The sequence below is a fragment of the Rhinolophus ferrumequinum genome, chromosome 10, assembly GCF_004115265.2.
Source record: "Rhinolophus ferrumequinum isolate MPI-CBG mRhiFer1 chromosome 10, mRhiFer1_v1.p, whole genome shotgun sequence".
In the NCBI taxonomy this organism is placed as follows: Eukaryota; Metazoa; Chordata; class Mammalia; order Chiroptera; family Rhinolophidae; genus Rhinolophus; species Rhinolophus ferrumequinum.
Window position 1 is genome coordinate 33,670,654 of NC_046293.1, and position 21,412 is coordinate 33,692,065.

Below are 21,412 nucleotides of genomic sequence, written 5' to 3' on the forward strand. Positions count from 1 at the left end.
GCTTCAAACCTGACCTTTTTATTATACAGGAGTACATTCAAAGAGATTCCACTGTGTAGACCTCTTCCTGTGGGAGTATTCTAATTGGCCTGGCTTACACCAGGTTTCTACCTGTGAACCAATCATCTGTGGCCATGTGACAGGGTTACGATTTATGAACATGCCCCTTGGCCCTGCAACCTCTAGATGGGCCTGGGGATAGTCTTTAGAAAAACTTGCAAAAAAGGTCTTGGGAGAAGTAGGGCAACAAATTTCTACTAAATAGGACCAATGAGGAAATGTTATAAGATGTAGGACTGGGCTAGTCTTGCATAAATTTCTGATATTTTCTGAACTTCCGTTTTCTTAACATAGAAAAGTCAACTCAGCTTGGTTAAACACACCAAGTCATGATGATAACCTAGTTCAGACCCAGGGCATTTGAAGTATAGCCCACTTATTCAACAAGCCCAGACTGAACACTACTATGTTTCAGACAGCTTAGTGTTGGTTTTACTGCAAAGCTACTGAAATTGAGAATGAAAGTGTGGGTGAAGATTTGAGTGGTAATAGTGAATGCAATTTTTCCACTATTGTTTTACGCTTTTTTGTTTTAAACAAAATTCTCTTACTCTAATAACATTTGGAACGGAAAGATTAATGACAAATGCAGGGGTAATAATTACCAGGCTTTCTCCTGAGCATATGTTCTGCCTCTATTGCTGTTATTTCAGAAACTGTGGTGAACACATGAGCACAGTGGACTGCCGCTCGTTCCATGCAATACCGATGATAAATCTGTCTTTCCCCAGCCTCTTTGTCTATGTTAAACTGTTGGGAAAACACAGACACACACACACAAGCAAAATAAAACAAGCACATGTACATTTGCTTACACTGATCCTTCTACAGAAGCAAAACAAAATCACTTATTTCTCATATTTTGTCCCTCAAGGCTGTGTAAAATTTTATGGCCACAAAAAAGTAATGATAATTTTTATTAAACCCATTACTAAATGCATAGCTACTTATGCTTAAAAAGGTGTTGTTTACTTCATTTCTGCTTCTAAACTAATATTTAGCCTCCTAAGTAAATTATATTTCCACTTTTTTATAATCACATAGAATTCTTGATTTCTTGGTATTTTAATTATACTTTTACTTATCCCACATTTTATAAATATTGAGCTAATTTCTTCCCCCAAGATCCTTATCATATTTTCCCCATTAAACAATGAAATAAAGCTGACATTAAACTTGATACCAAAACTAAAGATAATTATCATCTTTAATTCACTGAAAGGGAACCTGACAAAGAGAAGAGAGAAATGCATTTCCATGGTTATAGAAGTCCTACCATATCATTTCAGGAATGTCCGGTTACTTTAATTAGATTGTTTTAGATTATGCAATTATCCATTATTCTGGGTATCTTAACTTTTAAAAAGCCATAATGAACCAAACCCTTAACAATTATTTAAATACTTGGCAATAACTGTCGGCTTTGTTTGCTTAGTTAGTGAAGGTTATCTCTAATACAGCTGCATATGGAAGCAGCAGTACCTAAGAGAAAACATTATAGAGTTTCTAGCATTGTATCAGCAATGCTCTTTTCATAATAAAAATTATAAGAAACTTTTCAACACTATGCATCAGGCACTCTTCTAAGCATAATATCATTTTTTAATTTTCATAAACCACTGAGGCACATATTTTGTCTTCATTTTATGGAGGAGGAATTGAAACATTTAACAGGAAAGGGACTTGACCAAGGTCACCTGCCTATTAAGCATTTTAGCAGGGCCCTAAATAGATCCCAAATCAGTTTGACTCCAAGCTTGTGTTCTCACCTACTCTTACATCATTTTTGACTCTAACTCAATCAACAAGTCAGTCCCAATAATTACTGCATCACAGAGTAAACTACTGAAAAAAAAAAAAGACTTATTAGATGATTTTAAAGATTTGAACAGAAAAATTCCCAGAATATTTTTTCTTGACTATATTTGCAAACATCTCTGAAAATGTTTGCATCAGGGCTCTATATGGCATCCTTGGATCAGCAGAAGTTTTTTTTAAAAATCTCTATATGGTTGGTCTCATTTATTTAACCAAATCTCTCATTCAACCAACATTTGTTGAATAATTAATATGTTTCTGTAAATTGGTGAGGAAATGGGTAAAAATCAGTTAGAAATAAATAAGTGTCTGAGTAACGTACAGGGGCAGAGCAGGACTGATTCCCTCTGGCTGAGTTTAGGGAAAAGTATCTCACACTACATAAGTGTTCATATTGTCAGTATCACCTCTAGACTGTAAGATTTTCAATGACAAGACCAGGAGTTGTTCACCTTTATATCTTCAAGTTGACTGGATGAATAAAATGCCATTTGGACTGGGATAGAAAAGTTCAATTTGTGGAAAGGTTATTTTAGGCTGAAGAATTAGCTGCCTTAAAGAACAAGTATATAAAGTTATATAGCATGTGCAGAAAATCACAAGATGTTTGACACAACTGTGCCACTGGGTGTAGAATGTAGGAGACATAACAGGGCCACATCCTGGTAGGATATAATAGGGCCAGATCCCAGAATTCCCTGAAGTCAAGGCTCGGAATTTAGCCTTTGTACTATATACAATGGAAAGCACTGAATGGGCCTGTTTAGCGATAAAGACATGGCCTATGTTTAAGAAAAATAACTCTGGAAAGAAATATTAAATGTTTCCTACCTCATTAAGATTTTGCGAAGAGCAACTGAAATAACACATGTCAAATGTTTACAAATGACACATGGAAAGTGCTCAATAACTTTAGCATTGTTATCTATTGTTGATGTTGAGAATAATAAGATTTTATATATGGGATAGTAATTAATCATTTAGACATGTATAGATGGGAAGATACGTTCTCTAAGTGAGTAAAACAAGTATGCAGAGACACAAGTCTCCGTGAAGACAGGCACTTATGCCTGCTTTTGCCTTTTCCTGGTCCCATTGGGGTCCCTTATCTTTTATGTCAGTGGTATGAATGGCCACACCTGGGCTTTATAGCAACCTTATCTGTTTACACATGTCCAGCAACAGAGAAGGGTAACCTTATAATTAAAGATGACCAGTTCAAAAGTTGGTCAGAGGAAAGAGTTAAAATCTACCAAATGATTGTCTATGGATGGCTTCCTTCAACATTTTCAAATCCCAAACAGCACTGTCCTTACATTTCCACCAAGGAAATTCTGTTGCTATCAAGAAAAGAGAGACCAAAACATAACAAAACTTTAAGAAAAAAAAAAAAAAGCATTAGTTATCTAGCTCTTTTAGCAGAGGGGAAATTGACCAATTACTGGATCAATAGTAATAAATTTGGAAAATTCTTCTTGGAGAGTCTCAGAAAATTCATATGCTGAATCCATGTGAATTGGCTAATAACAAAAATGTTTTTAGTTAGAAATTATTATTTGAGTAAAATAACTGTAATATTTCTGCTTTCATAAAAGTTGAATACTTTTATTTGATTTTAATTCCCCACATCGCCAGGTTTATTTGCTTGAGTCAGAACATACTGAAACAAATCTTGGGTCTTGCATCAAAAACTAAATTGTGAGTCATTTCTTATGGTGAACTTTCAAAAACTATTCATTTATATAATTTGGTATTTCTATGTACTACCCAAATTCTAAACCCAGTGTGAGTATGGGGAGAGGGTTTGCTATGGAAAATGATTATGGCGGATTTTTCTGTGAGAAATGATTATGAGTGTAACTCAAAATCTAGTTCTTGACTACTTGTTATTTACTAGTCACTCTGCTGAGCTGGACATTTTACTAAAACAATGGGCTATGGACTGACTAAGCTTCAACCAGTGAGGGGCTTTAAGCTGCGGAGATATATAGTCCTATTTCAAGACAGTATGATATAAATACTGACCTTTTATCAAAATAAAATAATTGTAATATATAACTGTATACTACAATGCATTTGTTCTTTAAAAGTAGTCTGATGTCTATCATTAGTTGTTTTTATTAATTACTATATAATGCTCTTAAGTATTCTGAAATGAAATATTTGAAATGCCTATCTTAACATTTTCTCTTTTACAAAAATCCAAGTCTGCTCTTCTTCAGGAAACACAGTTGTTGAGCTTGTCATGGATCACGGATTTGCTCCTATTAGTCTACCATGATCGTACACTATTAGGAAATTTCACTGATCTCCTGACCTTCAAAACATTATTTTAAATGTACATCTTATGTTCACAGTTTGACCTTTAGGTTAGGCTGACCTTTTTATAGGAAAACTGTCATTAGGACCATTCATTGCTTTGCAAATGTTAAAGTTTGTCAGAAAAAACCTTTCCTGAATTCAAAGTGTCTTTGAGATAGTTGTATAATTCTCCACTACCACTACCTAAGTATTATTTATGTATCACTCACACATATACTTTATTTCATAGAATCTTAGCATTTTTTTTAACTGGAGAAGACTTTAGAAATCAATTTTCTAACTTCCTAATTTTCCTGATAGTGAAACAGAATCCTAAAATGCTAACTTGATATGATTGGCAATATATAGATACCAAATCAGCAAAAGTCCTGATTGTATGGTATGCAAATGCTTTGTTGATATTATTGACATGATGATATTAAAGACATACTTTAATCTGATTTAACTGATGGAAAATAGAAGAAAGAAGTCAAAACTGAATTTGGGTCATAGAATCGGTCTGTCTTCTAAAATGAGCAGAAACAACTGTCTGGTCACCAAGGACACAGATCACTGTTTGTAATAACTTCTGTCTTATTTGACCCCCACAAAACTCCACCTACACATTGCAGAATTACAGGAGAAATCTGACCATCTGTTCACTTGGAGGAAAGGAAATAAGGCTCACAGTGCAAGTTGTGTGCCTAGAATCCTGATTCTCTACCTGCCACTCAGTGCTGTGTCTGGATTCAGGGTCCTCACAGCATTTCCCAAGCTTCAGGGTAGAGAGGAGCCCAATTTTGTGTCCACAATGTCTTACTCCCATCATGCCCTTTTGGATCTTGGATCTATTGCTCCGTAACAGACAGACATCGCCTCTCACTACTACTGTGTTCTGAACAGTTAAACTATACAAGCTCTCTGTCACCAGGGGAGGCTTTGCCATGAATAATGATTAGTTAAAAGGGCATTTCTGTCATCTGGCTGGCAGATGAAACATAAAAATCGATACTTCTCATCCTTCAGCTTCAAGGATCGGAATGAAAGGTGGTGAGGGGGAAGGAGGTAGGATTACTTACCTTATCAAGATGGTTGTAGAAATCAATGTTTGCTGCGCAGAGATACCTCCCAAGCAGTGTGGCGTGGGTGGTAAATATCGTAGCGATAGGAAGTTTCCGGGCACGAGAAAGTATTAGTCCAGTTCCGGCCTGCCATTCATGGAAATGGGCAATGATATGTTTACCTTTCGTATGGTCTGTCACCTATATCAGAAAAGAGGCATTTAGAAAAGTTGTTGGTGAAGCTTGATCTGGCTCATGGCCCACAACATAAGGAAAGTTATCATGCCTATAAATTTTAGCACAATTTAAAGGGATCTAAATATGAAAACTGCAGTTTTAGCACGTGTAAGTGCTTTATAAGATTTAGTGGCATGTTCAGAAAGCACAGTGGTTCTCACCCTTAGTGTACATCACAATCACCAGGAAGGCTTGTTAAGCATTGTCATCTGGGTTCCATTCCCAGGTCATCTAATTCAATAGTTCTGGACTGATGGCAAGAATTTGCATTTCTTACAGGTTTCAGGGGATGCTGCTACTGGTGGTCCACGGAAATACTCTTTGAGAACCACTGACTTAGGCTAAACCTCTGTACTTGAAAGTATCTACTCTTCAAAAAGTTCCTCACAGCTACTAACAGTTGCACAGAGCCATGGCAGCAGAGGTGAAAGCAGAAAGAGGACTTGCCCAGAAGCCTTGGGGTTTTTTTCAGTGTCTTTATTTACCCTTTTTTACCAAAGACAATCTCTATTTCTGGGACTGCTTGATTTTAAAGGAAGTTGGGGCTCTTACTTTGTTTCTCTCCCCTCTGTTCCATTTAACAGAAAGGATAACAACAACACACACACACACACACACACACACACTCACAAATATTCGTTTGGAGGCTGAACTCAACTCTGGGGGCAGTGGTTCAGGGAGGCAGTTTGCAGAGCAATAATTGGTTCTACCAACTAAGGCAAGAGTGCATATTGGTCATTAGACCAGACCTGCCAGCATCCTCACTCTTTTCCTATTCTGTCACCAACACAAAGCAATTGGACCACCCCTTTACCTTCCCCTTCACTTCAAGGCAAACCTTTATGGCTATTAGAATATGACTTCATCAGTAAGAAAGACTGGCCAAGAGGAGCACACTCCCAACAATGGTTCTGTGATTTGTCCTTAGGCCACACCCACTTTCCTAGGGATGCTCCATTTTTAGATTAGGCATCATCATCTTGAGGTGATGCAAAAATTGCAAAGAAATCTTACTGTCATGCTTTGAAGACTTAAGAGAGTGTAGGCTTGTCTCATTTAACAAGGGCTGGTTTCTAACACTTCTTTTTTTTCACCTATGGGATATTTCACTGATATGAACACCTTAGCAATTGCTGGCATCACTTCAGCCCTTAGCAAATGATGAAAATTTCTAAAAGTCACTGCAGTTGCATGAGTACTCATGCATAAACAAAACAAAATATTCCAAGCTATTTCCTACTCCCTTGATTCTAGAATTCATGTACATAGTGCATGATGTACATTATTTTTTTCTTGCATATATATTGAATATCATCTATGAAGCAGGCAATATAATTGGATGTTTTATAGACATTCTTCTGTTTAAACCTGACATGAGGTAAATATTAATAAGCATTATTATTACCCTGTTCCAAAGGCTGGCATTTAGTTTGAGGAATGCTAAACATTTTCTGATTGCTTTGAAATGTATTAGGACAATCAACAATGGCAGCAACTCAAAATTCACTTAATCTAAAAACCATGAGATCATTGCGGAACATACTGGGCACAGAACACAATCATGCTGCCCCTCTGTTGTATAGCTATGCAGTAAGCTGTACCTCTTTTAAGAACCAGGCAGTTAAAGATCCAAATATCAGCATATCATTGGCTTCTCGGTCGTGATAAGGGATGCCAACGCTGCATGCTTCCCAGAGGTCACCCTTCCACCTGTCCAGATTCCAAGCTGAATACCCTATGTCAAAGAGCACCACGTAAGGACTCCCTTCTATCAGCCATCTTCCAAAATATACCTGCCAAGTAAAGAACACAGAGCCATATCATCATGCTAAGTAATGCGAGGGAGGAAAATGTATTTGGGCTTAGAAGATACAAACTTTACTTAGAACTTAATAGCAGATTATACAAACTATATGGGAAATTGCAGTGATAACACAAACTATCTGATGTTTGAGCCTGAAGATGGAATGGACTTACATCCATTCACCTAGAATCTCCAAGTTTTGCTCCTCAGTAAATTTGGTCATTTATAAAGAAGGTATCTATAGCTCATGTACTCTTTCCTGTGACCTTGAGCTCATAGTTTTAGGATTTAATTATCATCTATTTTTTTATGATAGTCATAAGATGAACTACTTTGTATCTTTAACAACTTGTAGTTGGATGTAATTTCTACTGTGTCATTTGTTTATCTTTATGCAACAGGACTTACAATATTTCTTGCTAGAAAAAAAATTGTTTCTGTAGACAAATGTATATGATTTCTCTTATTCTTCCTATCAAAAAAAAAAAAGTGACTCGAAGTATTTCTCAAATATGGGTGATGCCAGAGATTTTATTTAAATATATTGCCCAAGATACATTATCTCTTTAATCTAGCAGCTCAAAGTTGCTAACCTATTACATTCTTTAAATTGACTGTTCATCAGTTCAACATTAGTTTAGTCAATCACAGACTTACCTCTAACACTTGTGCCAATTTGACCCCTTGCACAAATGCTGACATTAGACAACACTGAATCTCCATCTATTCAACTTACTGCACTTTCACTCAGGCTGCCGATTGATGCCAATCATGTATATTTGTGCCACTAAAACATCATGACTATACATCAAAGATGTCCAGACATTCTTTTATCTATCCCTTGAACATTTTTTAGAATTTCTTCCTTCAAATTCTTTTATTTTAAAACTTGCCTCCTCTCATAAGATGACTTTTAACCCCTACTTCAGTGAGATCATCAAAAACCTTGAGTGAGACCATTCTGAATTCTTCATCAACTTATCTCTACTTGCATTCATCTTTTATTTCCTGTTTAAGTGAAAGGGGAGAAGAATGATCTTTTCAATAGGGCTTTGGATCTTGTTCCCTCTCCCATTCTCAGTTCAATCATCTTCAATCATACTCTCTTCAATCATCCATTTCTTCTGAACTTTCAACTTCTCCCTGCCTACTAGATATTTCTTTTTGGCACATAAATATACTCAGGCCTCACTCACAGTTAATAAAACATTAATTCTCAAAACCATGTCTATCTGAAACTAATTAATTTATCTTTCCTCTTCATAGAAAAATCTCATAGCCGTAACTTTTGCAGCCCTTTTCTCACCATTCTCTCATTCATCAACTTATTGCTATCTTATTTAAGTTCCCCTTCTCCTTTGAGGCTATATTTAACAAGTTTACCTTGAGTGACCTTAATATTGCTAAACCCAATTGACCCTGGTTCAATCCTTTGTTGACTTAATCCCTCCTTCATACTTGAATCTCTCTTTTCCTTTGTCTTGACCTCACTATTCCTATTGTGACAGCAACAAATTATCATAAACCTAGTAGCTTAGAACAATACAAATTATTATCTTACAGGTTTGGGAGTCAGTAGACAGAAATGGGTCTTATAGTTTAAAATCAACATGTTGAAAGAGTTGCATTCCATTTGTATTCTCTAGAAGAGAATCTGTTTTCTGGCCTTTTCCAGCTTCTAGAGGCCACCTACATTCCTTGGCTCATGACCCCTTCAGCCATCTTCAAAACTCATCACGCCAACCTCTGCTTCCGCTGTCACACCTCTTCTCTGATTCGAATTCTACTGCCTCCCGCTTATAAGAACTCTTGTGATTATATTGTACTAATCCAGGATAATCCAGGTAATCCAGGATAATCTCCCCATTTTAACATAATCACATCTACAAAGTCCTTTTGCTATATAAGGTAACATGTTCACAGGTTCTGAGGATTAGGATTTGGACATCCTTGGTTCTCCATCGCTGTGCTTCTCATTCTACAATCTCTGACTTCTTTTAATATAGGTGTTCTAACACATCAACATCTCCAAGGTTTGGTTCAAAATTTCTGTCTTAGTCTATAAACTTCCACTGAATACTAATATAACCACTCATGTCAACTACAATTTAGACACAAATGACTTCCCCAGAAATATATCTGCTCTACACCTTCTGCTGAGTTCCAAAACTGTTATCCAATTCAATAATTTCCCATGGTTTTCACAAGGTGCCTCAAAAGTGTACCTATTTAAAATCAAGTTCATCATCTTTCTCATAAACCTGCTCCTTTTCTCTAAGTAGCTGAATAGTCTTCTCTTGTGAGTTCATGTAAATTGGGTTGTTTTCCAAGAATAGTTTACTAAGACTTGTCAAGTGATATGCCCCTTAGTATCCATTACCTGGCAGCCATGTTTATTCATTGTGTCCATTGCTTTTCTAATAGTATCATTTACAGGTTCACACTGTTCCACCTGAGTCTTCATGTTTTGCTCAAAATATGGACCAATCAGAAAATAATTGTCTCCCCATTCATCTGCTGTTGTTCTGGCCTTTGTCTGAATCACAGTATAGATGCCCCCAACTGTTAAAAAGAAAAGGTTACATTATCATTATCAGGTTAGGAATTCAAGTTAAAGAATAAAGGCATGGAAGTGAGTCCTCATTTTTAAGTGAGTACTTAGGATCCATCAAGCACAAGGGTTTATTTAACTTCCTAAAAGAAAGCTTTGAAAAGACATCAATAAATAATCACCATTAGTTCAAGTCATCCATATTTTAAAGCCCTTACTGGGTGCAGGTCAGAGACCAACAGGTTGTCAACAGCAGAGAAGTACATTTCAAGAAAATCTGAAGAGACAAGCAGAATGAAGCAGTACTTAGCTTAAAGCTCTATCCACATTGAATTGTCAAAGTTGGAACAAATAGCTATTGTCATGACACGTGCCCTCAGCAGCAGTACTCACCTTGCACCCCTTCTTCTACAGTGATACAAGAAGGGTCTAAGGTATGTCCAAATAATCGCTACTGCTGAAATTATGAGCAAGTCTCCAAAGCTAAAGAGCCACTCCCTTCTAGGGTACCAAACAAGGTAGCTTTTGACAAGATGAAAGAGCTGATAGATTTTGAAAGGGGGTGCTTGACCAACCCTCATGTCAAACCCAGTGACACAAATACAAATTTTCATATGGTATTTCATTTTTTTTCCCCTCTGGCATCACTGACATCACTATTAATACACAAAAATATGCATACTCTCAGAATATATGTATACCCTTGAATCCAGCAAGTCCACATATAGAAAATTGTTCTGGGAGGAAACAAAAATATATGTATAAGGATATTTATTGAGACATTATAGTGTTGAAAAATTAGAACCAATTTAAATTGAACTAGTTAACTCACTTAACATAAGGCTCAATTAGCTCATCTGTTCAATGGGACTAAAATAATACTTAGCTTTGGCGAAAGGGCAGGTCATAAAAGTAGTATTAAAAATTAAGGCTCATTGAAAAGGTGATATTTGAGTAAGTACTTAAAAGGATAAAGATATAAGGCAGGTGGATATCATGGGGAAGAATTTTTTCTGGCAGAGGGAAAGGTTAGAGCTAAAGCCCTAAATTGGGAAGACAGAGTGCACATGGAGAGTAATAAGCATTCAAAAGGAAAAACTTGTGGTGGAGTAACCAGGTAGGAAGAATAGAGAGGACCAAGGGGAAGAAGACATTCTTGTGGTTATTTCTTGTGCTGGCTCTAAACAATCATCTCATATGAGAATATGAGAACAGTCTGAATCAATTTCTTCCTTTTTAAATTTATTTTAAGGGTTTTTATTAAAATATAGCTAACATACAATATTATATTAGTTTCACGTATACACCATAGTTATTCAACATTTATATACCTAAAGAAACGATCACCATGATTAAGTCCAACAACCATCTGAGAATGTCCCACACTATCACAAAACTATTGATTACATTCCCCACGATGTGCATTGCATCCCCATGACTGTTTTGTAACTACCAGTTTGTATTTCTTAATCCCTCCAGCTTTTTTACCTTCCCCCAACCTCTTCCCATCTATCACCCCAAAGAATCTAGTACCCATCTGACATCACACATAGTTATTACTATATTATTGACTATATTCCTTATGCTATAACCTACATCCACATGATTACTGTGTAACAACCAATTTGTACTCTTAATCCCTTCCCCTTTTTTACTCATTCCCAATCCCCCTCCAATCTGGCAACCGTCAATATGATCTCTGCATCTATGAGTTTTTTGTTTTCTTTGTTTATTTTGATCTTTAGATTCCACATATAAACAAAATCTCCTTGTACCTGTCTTTCTCTGTCTGACACTCCACTCAGCACAATACCCTCCAGGTCCATCCATGCTGCTGAAGATGGCAAGAACCCACTCCCTTCCATGGCCGAGCAACATTTCATGGTATGTATGTACCACCTCCTCTTTATCCATTCTTCCATCGACAGACACCCAGGCTGCCTCCACATCTTGGCCATTGGAAACAATGCTGCCATGAACATATGGATACACATGTCCCCTTGAAATAGCATTTGGGTTTCTTCTGGTAAATATTCTGAAATGGTATTGCTGGGTCCTTCTTTGTCTCTCTTTATAGCCTTTGTTTTAAAGTTTATTTTGTTTGGTTAAAGTATTGGCGACCCCAGCTTTTTTGTTTGTTTATTTCATTTCCATTTTTGTGAAATATCTTTTTCCATCCCTTTACTTTCCATCTTTGTATGTCTTTCAATCTGAAATGATTCTCTTGAAGACAGCAGATGTAAGGGTTTTGTTTTCTTATCCATTAAGCCCCCCTATGTCTTTTGATTAGAGTATTTAATCCATTTACATTAAAAGTAATTGTTGATAGATATGTATTAAGTAGCTCTACCTAATACATAGTATGGCTGTCACCAGTAGCGGACCTGGGTAGCTCCACAAAAAGCCAGGACACCCCAAGACCTGCTGCCATCTGCTGGCTCCCTTAAGATTCAGCCCCTGATAATGCCTCGTACAGTACAAGAATTGGGTGAGGCAGGGTCTCAGGGAGTCACTAGAGTGGGAAGAATTGTGGTCAACTGGTTAATGTAGACTCTAGTTTGGTGCCAGTGCTGAGCCTGGAGCTACTCAGCAAAAGTCTCAGAGCACACCATGGCCAGCTGCTGCCCACCTGGGTCCTGCAAACTCTGATAGTTTTTCAAAAAAGAGTGCTATGCATGTGGGGTTGGCTGTTTTCGGAGAAAATGCGTCTGGTGTTGGACTAGTTGGGTGGGGCAAATTCTCAGGTTGTCAGCAGGGTAGAGCAGCAGAGCTCACCAAGCCAATCAGATTCAGATTTGGCCTGTGGGGGAGGCTTCAACACATTAAAGGTAGCAGATGTCTACTGGCTGTATAGGAGAAAGATCCCACACAGGGAATACGGCAACTGTCCTCCAGCCCTCCTTCTGAAGACATACCTCAGTCTGCCGCCCCACAACATGTCCCTGATGCCCTCCCCACCCCGCTGAGTTACTGTCCCTCCACTGGAGGCCAAGGTGAGTGCCTGCTAGTGAGAGACTCTGTTTGTGGGCCATTTAAGAGGATGTCTGGGTTTCCTGCAGCCTTCCATTCAACCTGGATAGTTGGAATCCACACTGTTTTTCACAGCTAGATGTTGTGGAGGCTCTTCTTCCTGGCACCAGTACTCTGGGCTGGGGAGGCTGGTGTGGGGTTGGGGTCTTTTGATCCTCTGGGGGGAACCTCCATCGCTGAAATATCCCTCCTGGTTCTCAACCACCACATGGAGGTTTGGGGACAGCCTATTTCACGTTTCCACCCTTCCTATCAGTCTTGACATGGCTTCTTTATATTCTTAGTTATAAAACGTGTGTTCAGCCAGACTTCAGCTGGTTCTCCAGGTTTATTATTCTATAATTTAGTTGTAATTTTAATGTGTTCATGGAAGGAAGCAGGCCCAGTTTTTATCTACTCTACCATCTTGGATCTCTCTCTCTCTGAACCAATTTCTTGAGCAATATTTTGTTCATGAGCTATAGGCAAGGGGATCACTCAAGATATTCTGTGTGAACTCTCAAAGCTAATACAGATCCTGGCACCAGTCTTCAATTCCATTTCCAAGAGCAATTTTATTACTTGTATAATGAAAAAATAAAAGCTCTTATTTTTCACTACAGTTTTTCATAAGGTATTCAATTCATCAGGATATAGGGTTTGATAGTTACTGCATCTCTTAAATTTCTTATTTCAGTAACTTAGACTTTAAGTAATAAATCTAATAGATAGTTACAATCTATGGCCAAAAGGTAGAATTGCACTCTGCAAATTTTTCTTTAAGTCTGAACAACTCAAAATATACTTTTTGGTAAATTGCCTTTTGAGAAAAAGAAGACACAAAATGCAAATATTGATACTACTATATGATACTAACAGAATTCATTAATTTATAAATGAGAAAAGTTAATGTAACTCCCAAAGTATAAATATTACATGCAAGCAATTTTCATATGAGCTTACATAAACTTATTGTCCTTAAGAACTTCATTGTTAAGAAAAGGCTTTTTGACTGTACTTAAAATTGTCACTTGAGCAGAGTCTGATAAGAAGAACACTATCACAGCTCAGATGGCAGGTGATGAGGATAGCATGGAACACATGAAGAGGATCTGCAAATCCTGCAAGCAGAGGTTTCCAGGCTGATTCACTTAACCATTCAACAATGAATCTGAGTCTACTTAAATTGATGCCAACATCGACCACATCTAAATATTTCCTCAAATTCCAGAAAATTTAATGAACTGTATAAACTATTTGTTAAGGAAAAACAAATGTAGAGAAATTGTTTGAAAGGGCAATTAAAAAAATTTTTCTTTAAAGTGTGACATATATATATATATATATATATATATATATATATATATATATATATATTATCGGGGGTGCCAAAAAAATGTATACAAGTGGACACTTTGGCCAACGTTGCTCAAGCAGTAGTTTGCCATAATCAGAAGTGTCTGGATGCTGATGGTAACCATTTTGAGCTCCTCTTGTAATTGCAGAAGTGAAATGTGACTTGTATTCATCTTTTGTTATCAGTATATATTGAGTATTACAATTTTAATACGGTTTTTTTCTTTCTTAAAATGTGTATACATTTTTTCCTATATGAATATATATATACACATATATATGAAAATATATGTGTGTGTGTGTGTGTGTATATATATATATATATATATATATATATATATATTCAAAGCCATTATCCATAAAATGCAAATGCAAAACCTTCAAATAATTTTTCCTTTTCCATAGACTTGTTTCCCTCATCTTCATCTTATGATGGGTAATATATTATCAGCAGATGGTTCACATTTATTAAATGCCTTATTCACATTTTTGTTCTTGAAAAGTCTTTTATTTGCAACTATATATCTTGCCCAGAGATCTTATAACATCCTTGTTTATTAGATTATGTGTTTCAAATTCTAATATACTTGGGTAAATGCAAACACATTTTTATTTGCTAAAGAACATAAAGGAGAAGATAAATTCTTTATTTGAAAAATATGAATCATTAGATTTGGGAATTGAAATATAAAGATGAACATAATTAATTAATTTTCTACCTCTTTTTCCCACTTGAGGCCTTCAATTTTAATATGGATAGTCCCCAAACAGCCTCAGAGTGTTCATAACTACTATGGCCATGTTATTTCAGCCTACCAGGAATAAAAACATAAAATTTAAAAATAAAAGTCCATCCCATATTGGCTGAGGCCTGATTGTAAATAAATCTTTCCTCCCAGGGCTCTCCTTATACAGTCTTTCCATGGGGAGGTCCACTTACTGCATTTCATATGCTCAAGTACAATTTTATCCCTCTATCCTTCCTATATTTATAAGTCAACTAGTTTCCCTCAATTTTTATTCTATTTACTACAAATCCTCTCTTGGCATGCTAATTATAGGTAAGTGTGATGGCTTTAGACATAGGGTCATTCTTATTTTCAAATTTGGAGTATAAACCAGACAGTCACCAACACATATTTTTTAATGAATTATTGTTTTAACACAGTGTTAGTCACTGAATTTGAACTTATCCTTCACTTTCAAACATGTACTTTGTATTTTATTGATCTATATTTTTTCTGAAACAACATGGGAGCTATCTTTAGTGTGAGGGCAAAGTATCAGACCTTTCATAAGAAAAAAAAGATGAGCTCCCACGGTATATATGTTTCATCTAGAAACACTGCTGATATTGCTAAAACCAAGATTCCAAAGCAGTGTGGAATATGGACAGAAGCCAAAATAAGACATTTTATATATACATATAATATGGGAGTATCTTCACTATTTTTAAATTCTTAAAAGTTACAGAATTTGGAAGTCATATGACTTCAGTATGCATAGCTAATAATCTGATCCTCCTATCTCAAGACACAATTACAGAAACAGGGGTAGTCATTACCTGTATAGTTAGAACACCGTTCTCTGATGTAGCAGGGCTGGTAGGATAGAAAATAAATGCTATTGGTGACAATGGTCAACTAGTGTTTGTGTGCCCAGTGCTTTGCTGGGTCTGTTATTTAAATCAAAACAACTGCAGTCTTGGGCAGTGGGAGGTGAGACACTTAGAGCAAAACCACGTGCACAACCCACCAGAGTGGCAGTACCATATTTTATATAAGAGGGACTCAGGATGAAAAGAAAGTGGGAGACTAGTGTTCCCCTTAAAGCTATGTATATCCCAAGCATGGTTTTTTCATAGATTTGTATTTCATGTGGTGTGGCTTGGGATGCCATTGACAAAGCCACTGCACATCTATCTATACCAGGCAAAGCAACCTCAACCCCTAGGAACTGCGTCCCCATGATTGTACCAACCCTGTTCCATATCTTTTTCTCTACTTTTCTGCTCTTGTGTTTAAAACTGACCCGTGGAATCACTGAAAGTCAAAGCCATTATAATAATGGATGATCCAACTCCCTCATTTTGTGAGTAAATTTTATGAAGAAATAATAATGCCTACAGAGTATTTATTAAATGCTAGACACTGTTATAAGTTATTTACAATTGGTATTTCTTTTAGTTTTCACAGCACCATTACAGGTAGATGCTATTATTATCTTATTTCTGGAAGGGGAAACTGAGGCACAGAGAAGCTATGAGATGGATCCCACATCACATAGGTAATGATGGAGCTGGGATTCCAGTCCAGGCAGTTTGACTCCAGAGCCCACAGGGTGGAGACAGCAAGACTAAGTAACTATGTGGAGGGAAGATTGATGGATCTTTAAAAGTGGTGGACGGAGGAAGAAAGTGATTAGTATCACAAAAGATAAACTTCCTTAGGTGTTGGGGAAGGTGGAATCCCTTCTATTCTGCTCTAGAGAAAAGCACTTGGAAAACAGTACTTAGAGGAAATAACTTTTAAATTATGGTTCTAGGCACTTCTACGTTAACAAAAAGGAACTCAGGGGTTTAGAGAACTTAGAGCAGTGGTTGTCACATTAATTATTGAGGCCTTTGGAAGTCTGATGAAAGCATTCAGTCCTTTTCTCCGAAAAAGCACTTACACATACAAGTATGAGGCATATTTTCAAATACAATTCTACAAGGTTTACAAACTCTTTGACCTTGATAACACCTTTAGAATATCTGCCTCAGAATAGTAGACTTGCAATCATGGTCAGCTTCTATCATATCATTTTGACTGTCGTTTTCTGAGTTTTTCCATGTGTCATTCCTACCATGTGACCCACCGCAATGGCATCTAGTTTAAGGAGGGAGCAGGTAGAAGTATTATGTCTGGCAATATGCTGGCTTAGGGCTAAAACAAGTTGTTTTTAGTTGATTTTAAAAGAGAAGCACTTATTTAGTGACTAAATTTCAGAAGTGTTCACATGTATTAAATTAGCATTCATTATTTGACAATATTCATTAAACTCTTTTTAATGATCCTAAATATCCTCCAAATGATAATTGGTCCGTAGTCTACAATGATTTGGGTAAGTCTGTGCAGAAGAAATGATTGTAGTAAGAGGTTTGTCCCAAACCCCAAACTAGATGGAACACCTCCCTCCCCACCACACACACACACACTATATAGTCTTAGAGCATCTTATTCTCTTATTCTTATACTTCTCATGTTTGACTATAATTGCATGTTCAATGTCTATCTTCCTGCAAGTTTGTAAATTCTGGAAGATTGGGAATCAATTCTATATTGTTAAACTCTGTGCCGTTCATCTCCCAGTGCCTGACACCTAATAGACACTTGATGAATCTTTACGGAATAATAAGTGGACAATAATAATAAATGAATAAAAGCAATACATTTGAAGGGTAATATGAACAAGTGTAAAAGATTATTTTAAGGTCTGAGAATTAGCATCCAATAATTTAACTATGACTCTCTTATTTTTATGTTTTACACATTTTCATTGTTCATTGGCAAAAAAAATTCTGGCAGTGAGGGACTTTTTTCCTCTCTAAGAAATCTTTTGTTTTCCTGGTTATAAATACATTTCTCCTATTTTCCAGAAACCACTGTAAGACGGTGGTTTCTCCATCTTCATGAAGAAAGTGATGTTCAGGTAGTTTCAGGGACGTTTTTTACAAAGTCTTAAAAATCTATGATCTTTAAGTATAAGTCTCATGCTCTTTCATCTGTAGTACATTTCCTTAGGCAATAGATGCTCTAATTTTTATTATTGTGCAGTAATAAAAAAGATAAGTGGACTCAGAGGAGAACTAAATGCTAGCTCCAACCCTGCCATTTACTTGATCATTTAATGCCTATAGGCACCCATTTGATCTATGAAATGGAGGAGTTGGGTTCATGATCTCCAAGATGCCTCATATCACTGCTATGAACTGCAGGAAAGTAAAAGTTCAAAATAAAAAGAAACTATGGTGTCAGTGAATACATGCTGTCAGAATGAACACAATAATTGTCTATATAAACATTTCTGAAATTCAGACTGAAATAAATATTAAAATAAAGATATGTTGGAGATGATATCAACTTGGCTAAATCACATTGTGGGTCCCCTTTTGACAACAAAAAGCTCCCTTTCTCTTGCATGGGAAATGAAAGAAAGTTAAATATCAAAGGCAGCATAGAGATTGAAAATAAATGTATTCATTCCTTCATTCAAAACAAAAAATTCCTGTGAGCATTTCCTCTGTGCCAGGTACTTCTAGGCCTTGATATCAGCACACATGTTATCAGGATATAAGATCCATGGATAAGAGTCAGTTTTCACCAGTGTGTGCCCAGCACCTGGAGACAATGCTCCATTAATGTTTACTAAATGAAGAGAAAAGAAGGAAGGAGAAGGGGCCCTGCTCAGATGCTGGAACTCACACAGACACCTTCTGTACTGTTTCCTAGTGCTAGAATCCCCCCATGTTTTCCCACCAACAAGCTATATCCTTGAGTTCCTGCCTACTCTGTAGAGAAAACCTTAAAGGCACAGTCTGGGATTTATGTGTAATAGAGACGGCTCTGTTCCCAGGAATTTTGGGCATATTTAAAAACCTGGAAAAAGAACATTAGAAACAGCTATTTGTAAAACACTTCACTTCTATATACTGTGTTTCCCCGAAAATAAGACCTAGTCGGACAATCAGCTCTAATACGTCTTTTGGAGCAAAAATTAATAATAAGACCTGGTCTTATTTTACTATAATATAAGACCGGAACTTATCTAACTAATATAATATGCGATCGGGTCTTATCTAACATAATGTAATATAGGTTGCAGTACTCTACCTTGCATTCTCCAATCCAACACAAATGAGATTATACATTATTGGGAAATAATTTTAATTTTACTTCCTTTCTTATTTTATAATTTCTATGTATATGTTATTGAAGATAATTACTATTATTCTTTTTAATAAGTGCTCAATAAATATCATGCCTTCTGAACTGCTTCTAAATTAAAACTTTAATTCCAAGCTAATCTTGAATTATTAGAAACATTATTAAATATTTCATATAATTGCTAACAGTATATGGAGTTAAAGTTTCTAATTGTTCCTGATCAGGTACAGTTCCTCCTAAAATAAAGTACAAAACTGTGCTTCTTGCTGAAGAAAAAAAAATCATAAAACCAAAAAAGTAAATAAATATTAACTTTTTATTTCTATTTTGTCATAAATTTGTCATTAAATTTCAAATTTTAATTTAAATGCACATTCCCTGGCAAAGACTCCTATTTTCAACTCTCCCTTCAACACACACATACACACGTCTAAGTTTTCACTGCCTGTGGAAATATACAAGGTAAAATGCAACCTAAACTTACACTCAGGTTAAATACTTTCCTTACTCACTGGCAATTCATTCTCACTACTTCATTCTGCTCATCTACATTCTTCAGCAATCTGACAAGTAGCCACCTTCAGAGCCAGTACAAACCTTTATTGGTCACTTCCCAAGCGACTTCAAAGAGCAGTAAATCCTGCACAGGAAGTTCTTCAACTTCCCACTGAGGAAGCCCGCTCAGGGATGTCACAGAGAGGGATCTTCCCCGGAGCATTCTTCTTCAGTCCTCTGACACTTTTCCGAATCCCTCTTTCAATTGAGGGAAATCCTGGGAGTGGTGCACTTTAGAGACGCGGAGGTTCGAAGTTGGTAGATCCCAGGTTTTGGTGGCTTCTCACAGGACTAAACCAGAGGAATGAAATCCCATGCGCTTCTCAGAGAACTCCCAAGTTGAAGGAGGAGTTTTCAGCCCCTCTTTACAGTCTTTCTGGGCAAGTCCACTGGGAACAGTATCGCCAGTTAGAATCCACCCAAACAACCCAGAGAAATCACAAGGAAAATCCTCGGGTCCGGGGTTTAGACAAGCACCCCCTCCAATGGTGCATCTTCATAGGCTGACCGTGATGCGAGCCCAGACCTTTAGCCCTTGTCCTTTGGACCGAATTCCTAGACTCACACGATCACCCATGCTTATTTCATCACTCCCATAGTGATCCAAGATTAGCAATTCTCCTTATAAAGTTTGCAGACCATTTAAGATCACATGTATAGTTGATTGGGGCGTGTTTCTATGCGTTCAGTCCCTTTAGATTGCCTAAGTATTGTTCTCTGTTTTAGAGCATTAAAAAGATTATTCCTAGTTATTTTGTTCTACACCTACAAATTGAATTTTTAAGATAAGCATAGAGCTTGGTTTCCTTTTCTTAATTAGTTTTCTTTAAAATTTCCCTGTGAAAAAGTATAATTGCCAGTGTGTCTTTGGACAGAACATAATCAGAATATAGTTTTGACCGATCAATAATTATCAGATCATCATTTTAATGAGATAATAGAAATTAATTTTAGTCCTATTTGTACATTTACCTCAAATATTATCAAACTGATAAAGAATAATTTAATAGATGTAAAACTATTCAAATATGGGGGGAAATTGCAAAATATTTTACCTTCTGAAATATGACCAAGGTCACCTTGCGAGTAAATGCCATATATTTACTTTTTCATGTGTTTGTATATAAGTATGTATGTGCTATTTACACACATACACACACACACACAAACACACACAGATACATTCTATATTGTTCCTAAATGAAGTACTGACATTCACAAGCATGCTTAATTTTGAAACATCTTACTTTACAGATTAAGCCTATAATCAATATTTTTATATCATTCCCTATAGCAGTAGACTTGAAATTCACATAAGAATTGAAATCCTTCACATTAGAATTACAAGCAGAATTCTCAAAAAATCATTTGTTACTTGTCAGTACTATTACTATTTTTATTATTTATCATTACTATTTTTTACTTATTAGTAATCTTTTATTAGGTCTTTAGCCATTTTCCGTATAGTTGGCCTGACTTAAGCCTACTTTTACAACTTAAGATAGATAAAACCATATTTCATTATCTGATATTAACAAATCAACGTGAATCAAATAGATTAAATGTTTTCCATGATTCTTGACATATTTGATTCTTATCTTTGTCTACAAAAGTAAATTTAAGCAGTTTATTATTCATTCAAGTGGAAAGAAAAAAAGTTATATGGCTAGTCAAGAAAATCAACTACCAAAGTAGTAAAGATAGAAGCCCAAATTATCAAAATAACTTTTTC

The 21,412-nt window shown here is 36.3% G+C and overlaps 1 protein-coding gene across 1 annotated transcript in view; it reads right to left on the minus strand.

Moving 5' to 3' along the window:
- GYS2 (glycogen synthase 2) overlaps positions 1-20,204 on the minus strand; it is a 48,182-nt gene extending 27,978 nt beyond the window's left edge. The window contains exons 1-5 of the mRNA XM_033117742.1: positions 19,723-20,204; positions 9,662-9,843; positions 7,079-7,270; positions 5,259-5,441; positions 666-810 (exon numbers count right to left, since the gene is read on the minus strand). Of these exons, the coding sequence (XP_032973633.1) occupies positions 666-810; positions 5,259-5,441; positions 7,079-7,270; positions 9,662-9,843; positions 19,723-19,843 (823 nt within the window). The 5' untranslated portion in view covers positions 19,844-20,204. The remainder of the gene's footprint in view (positions 1-665; positions 811-5,258; positions 5,442-7,078; positions 7,271-9,661; positions 9,844-19,722) is intronic.
- Positions 20,205-21,412: the final 1,208 nt, after the last annotated feature.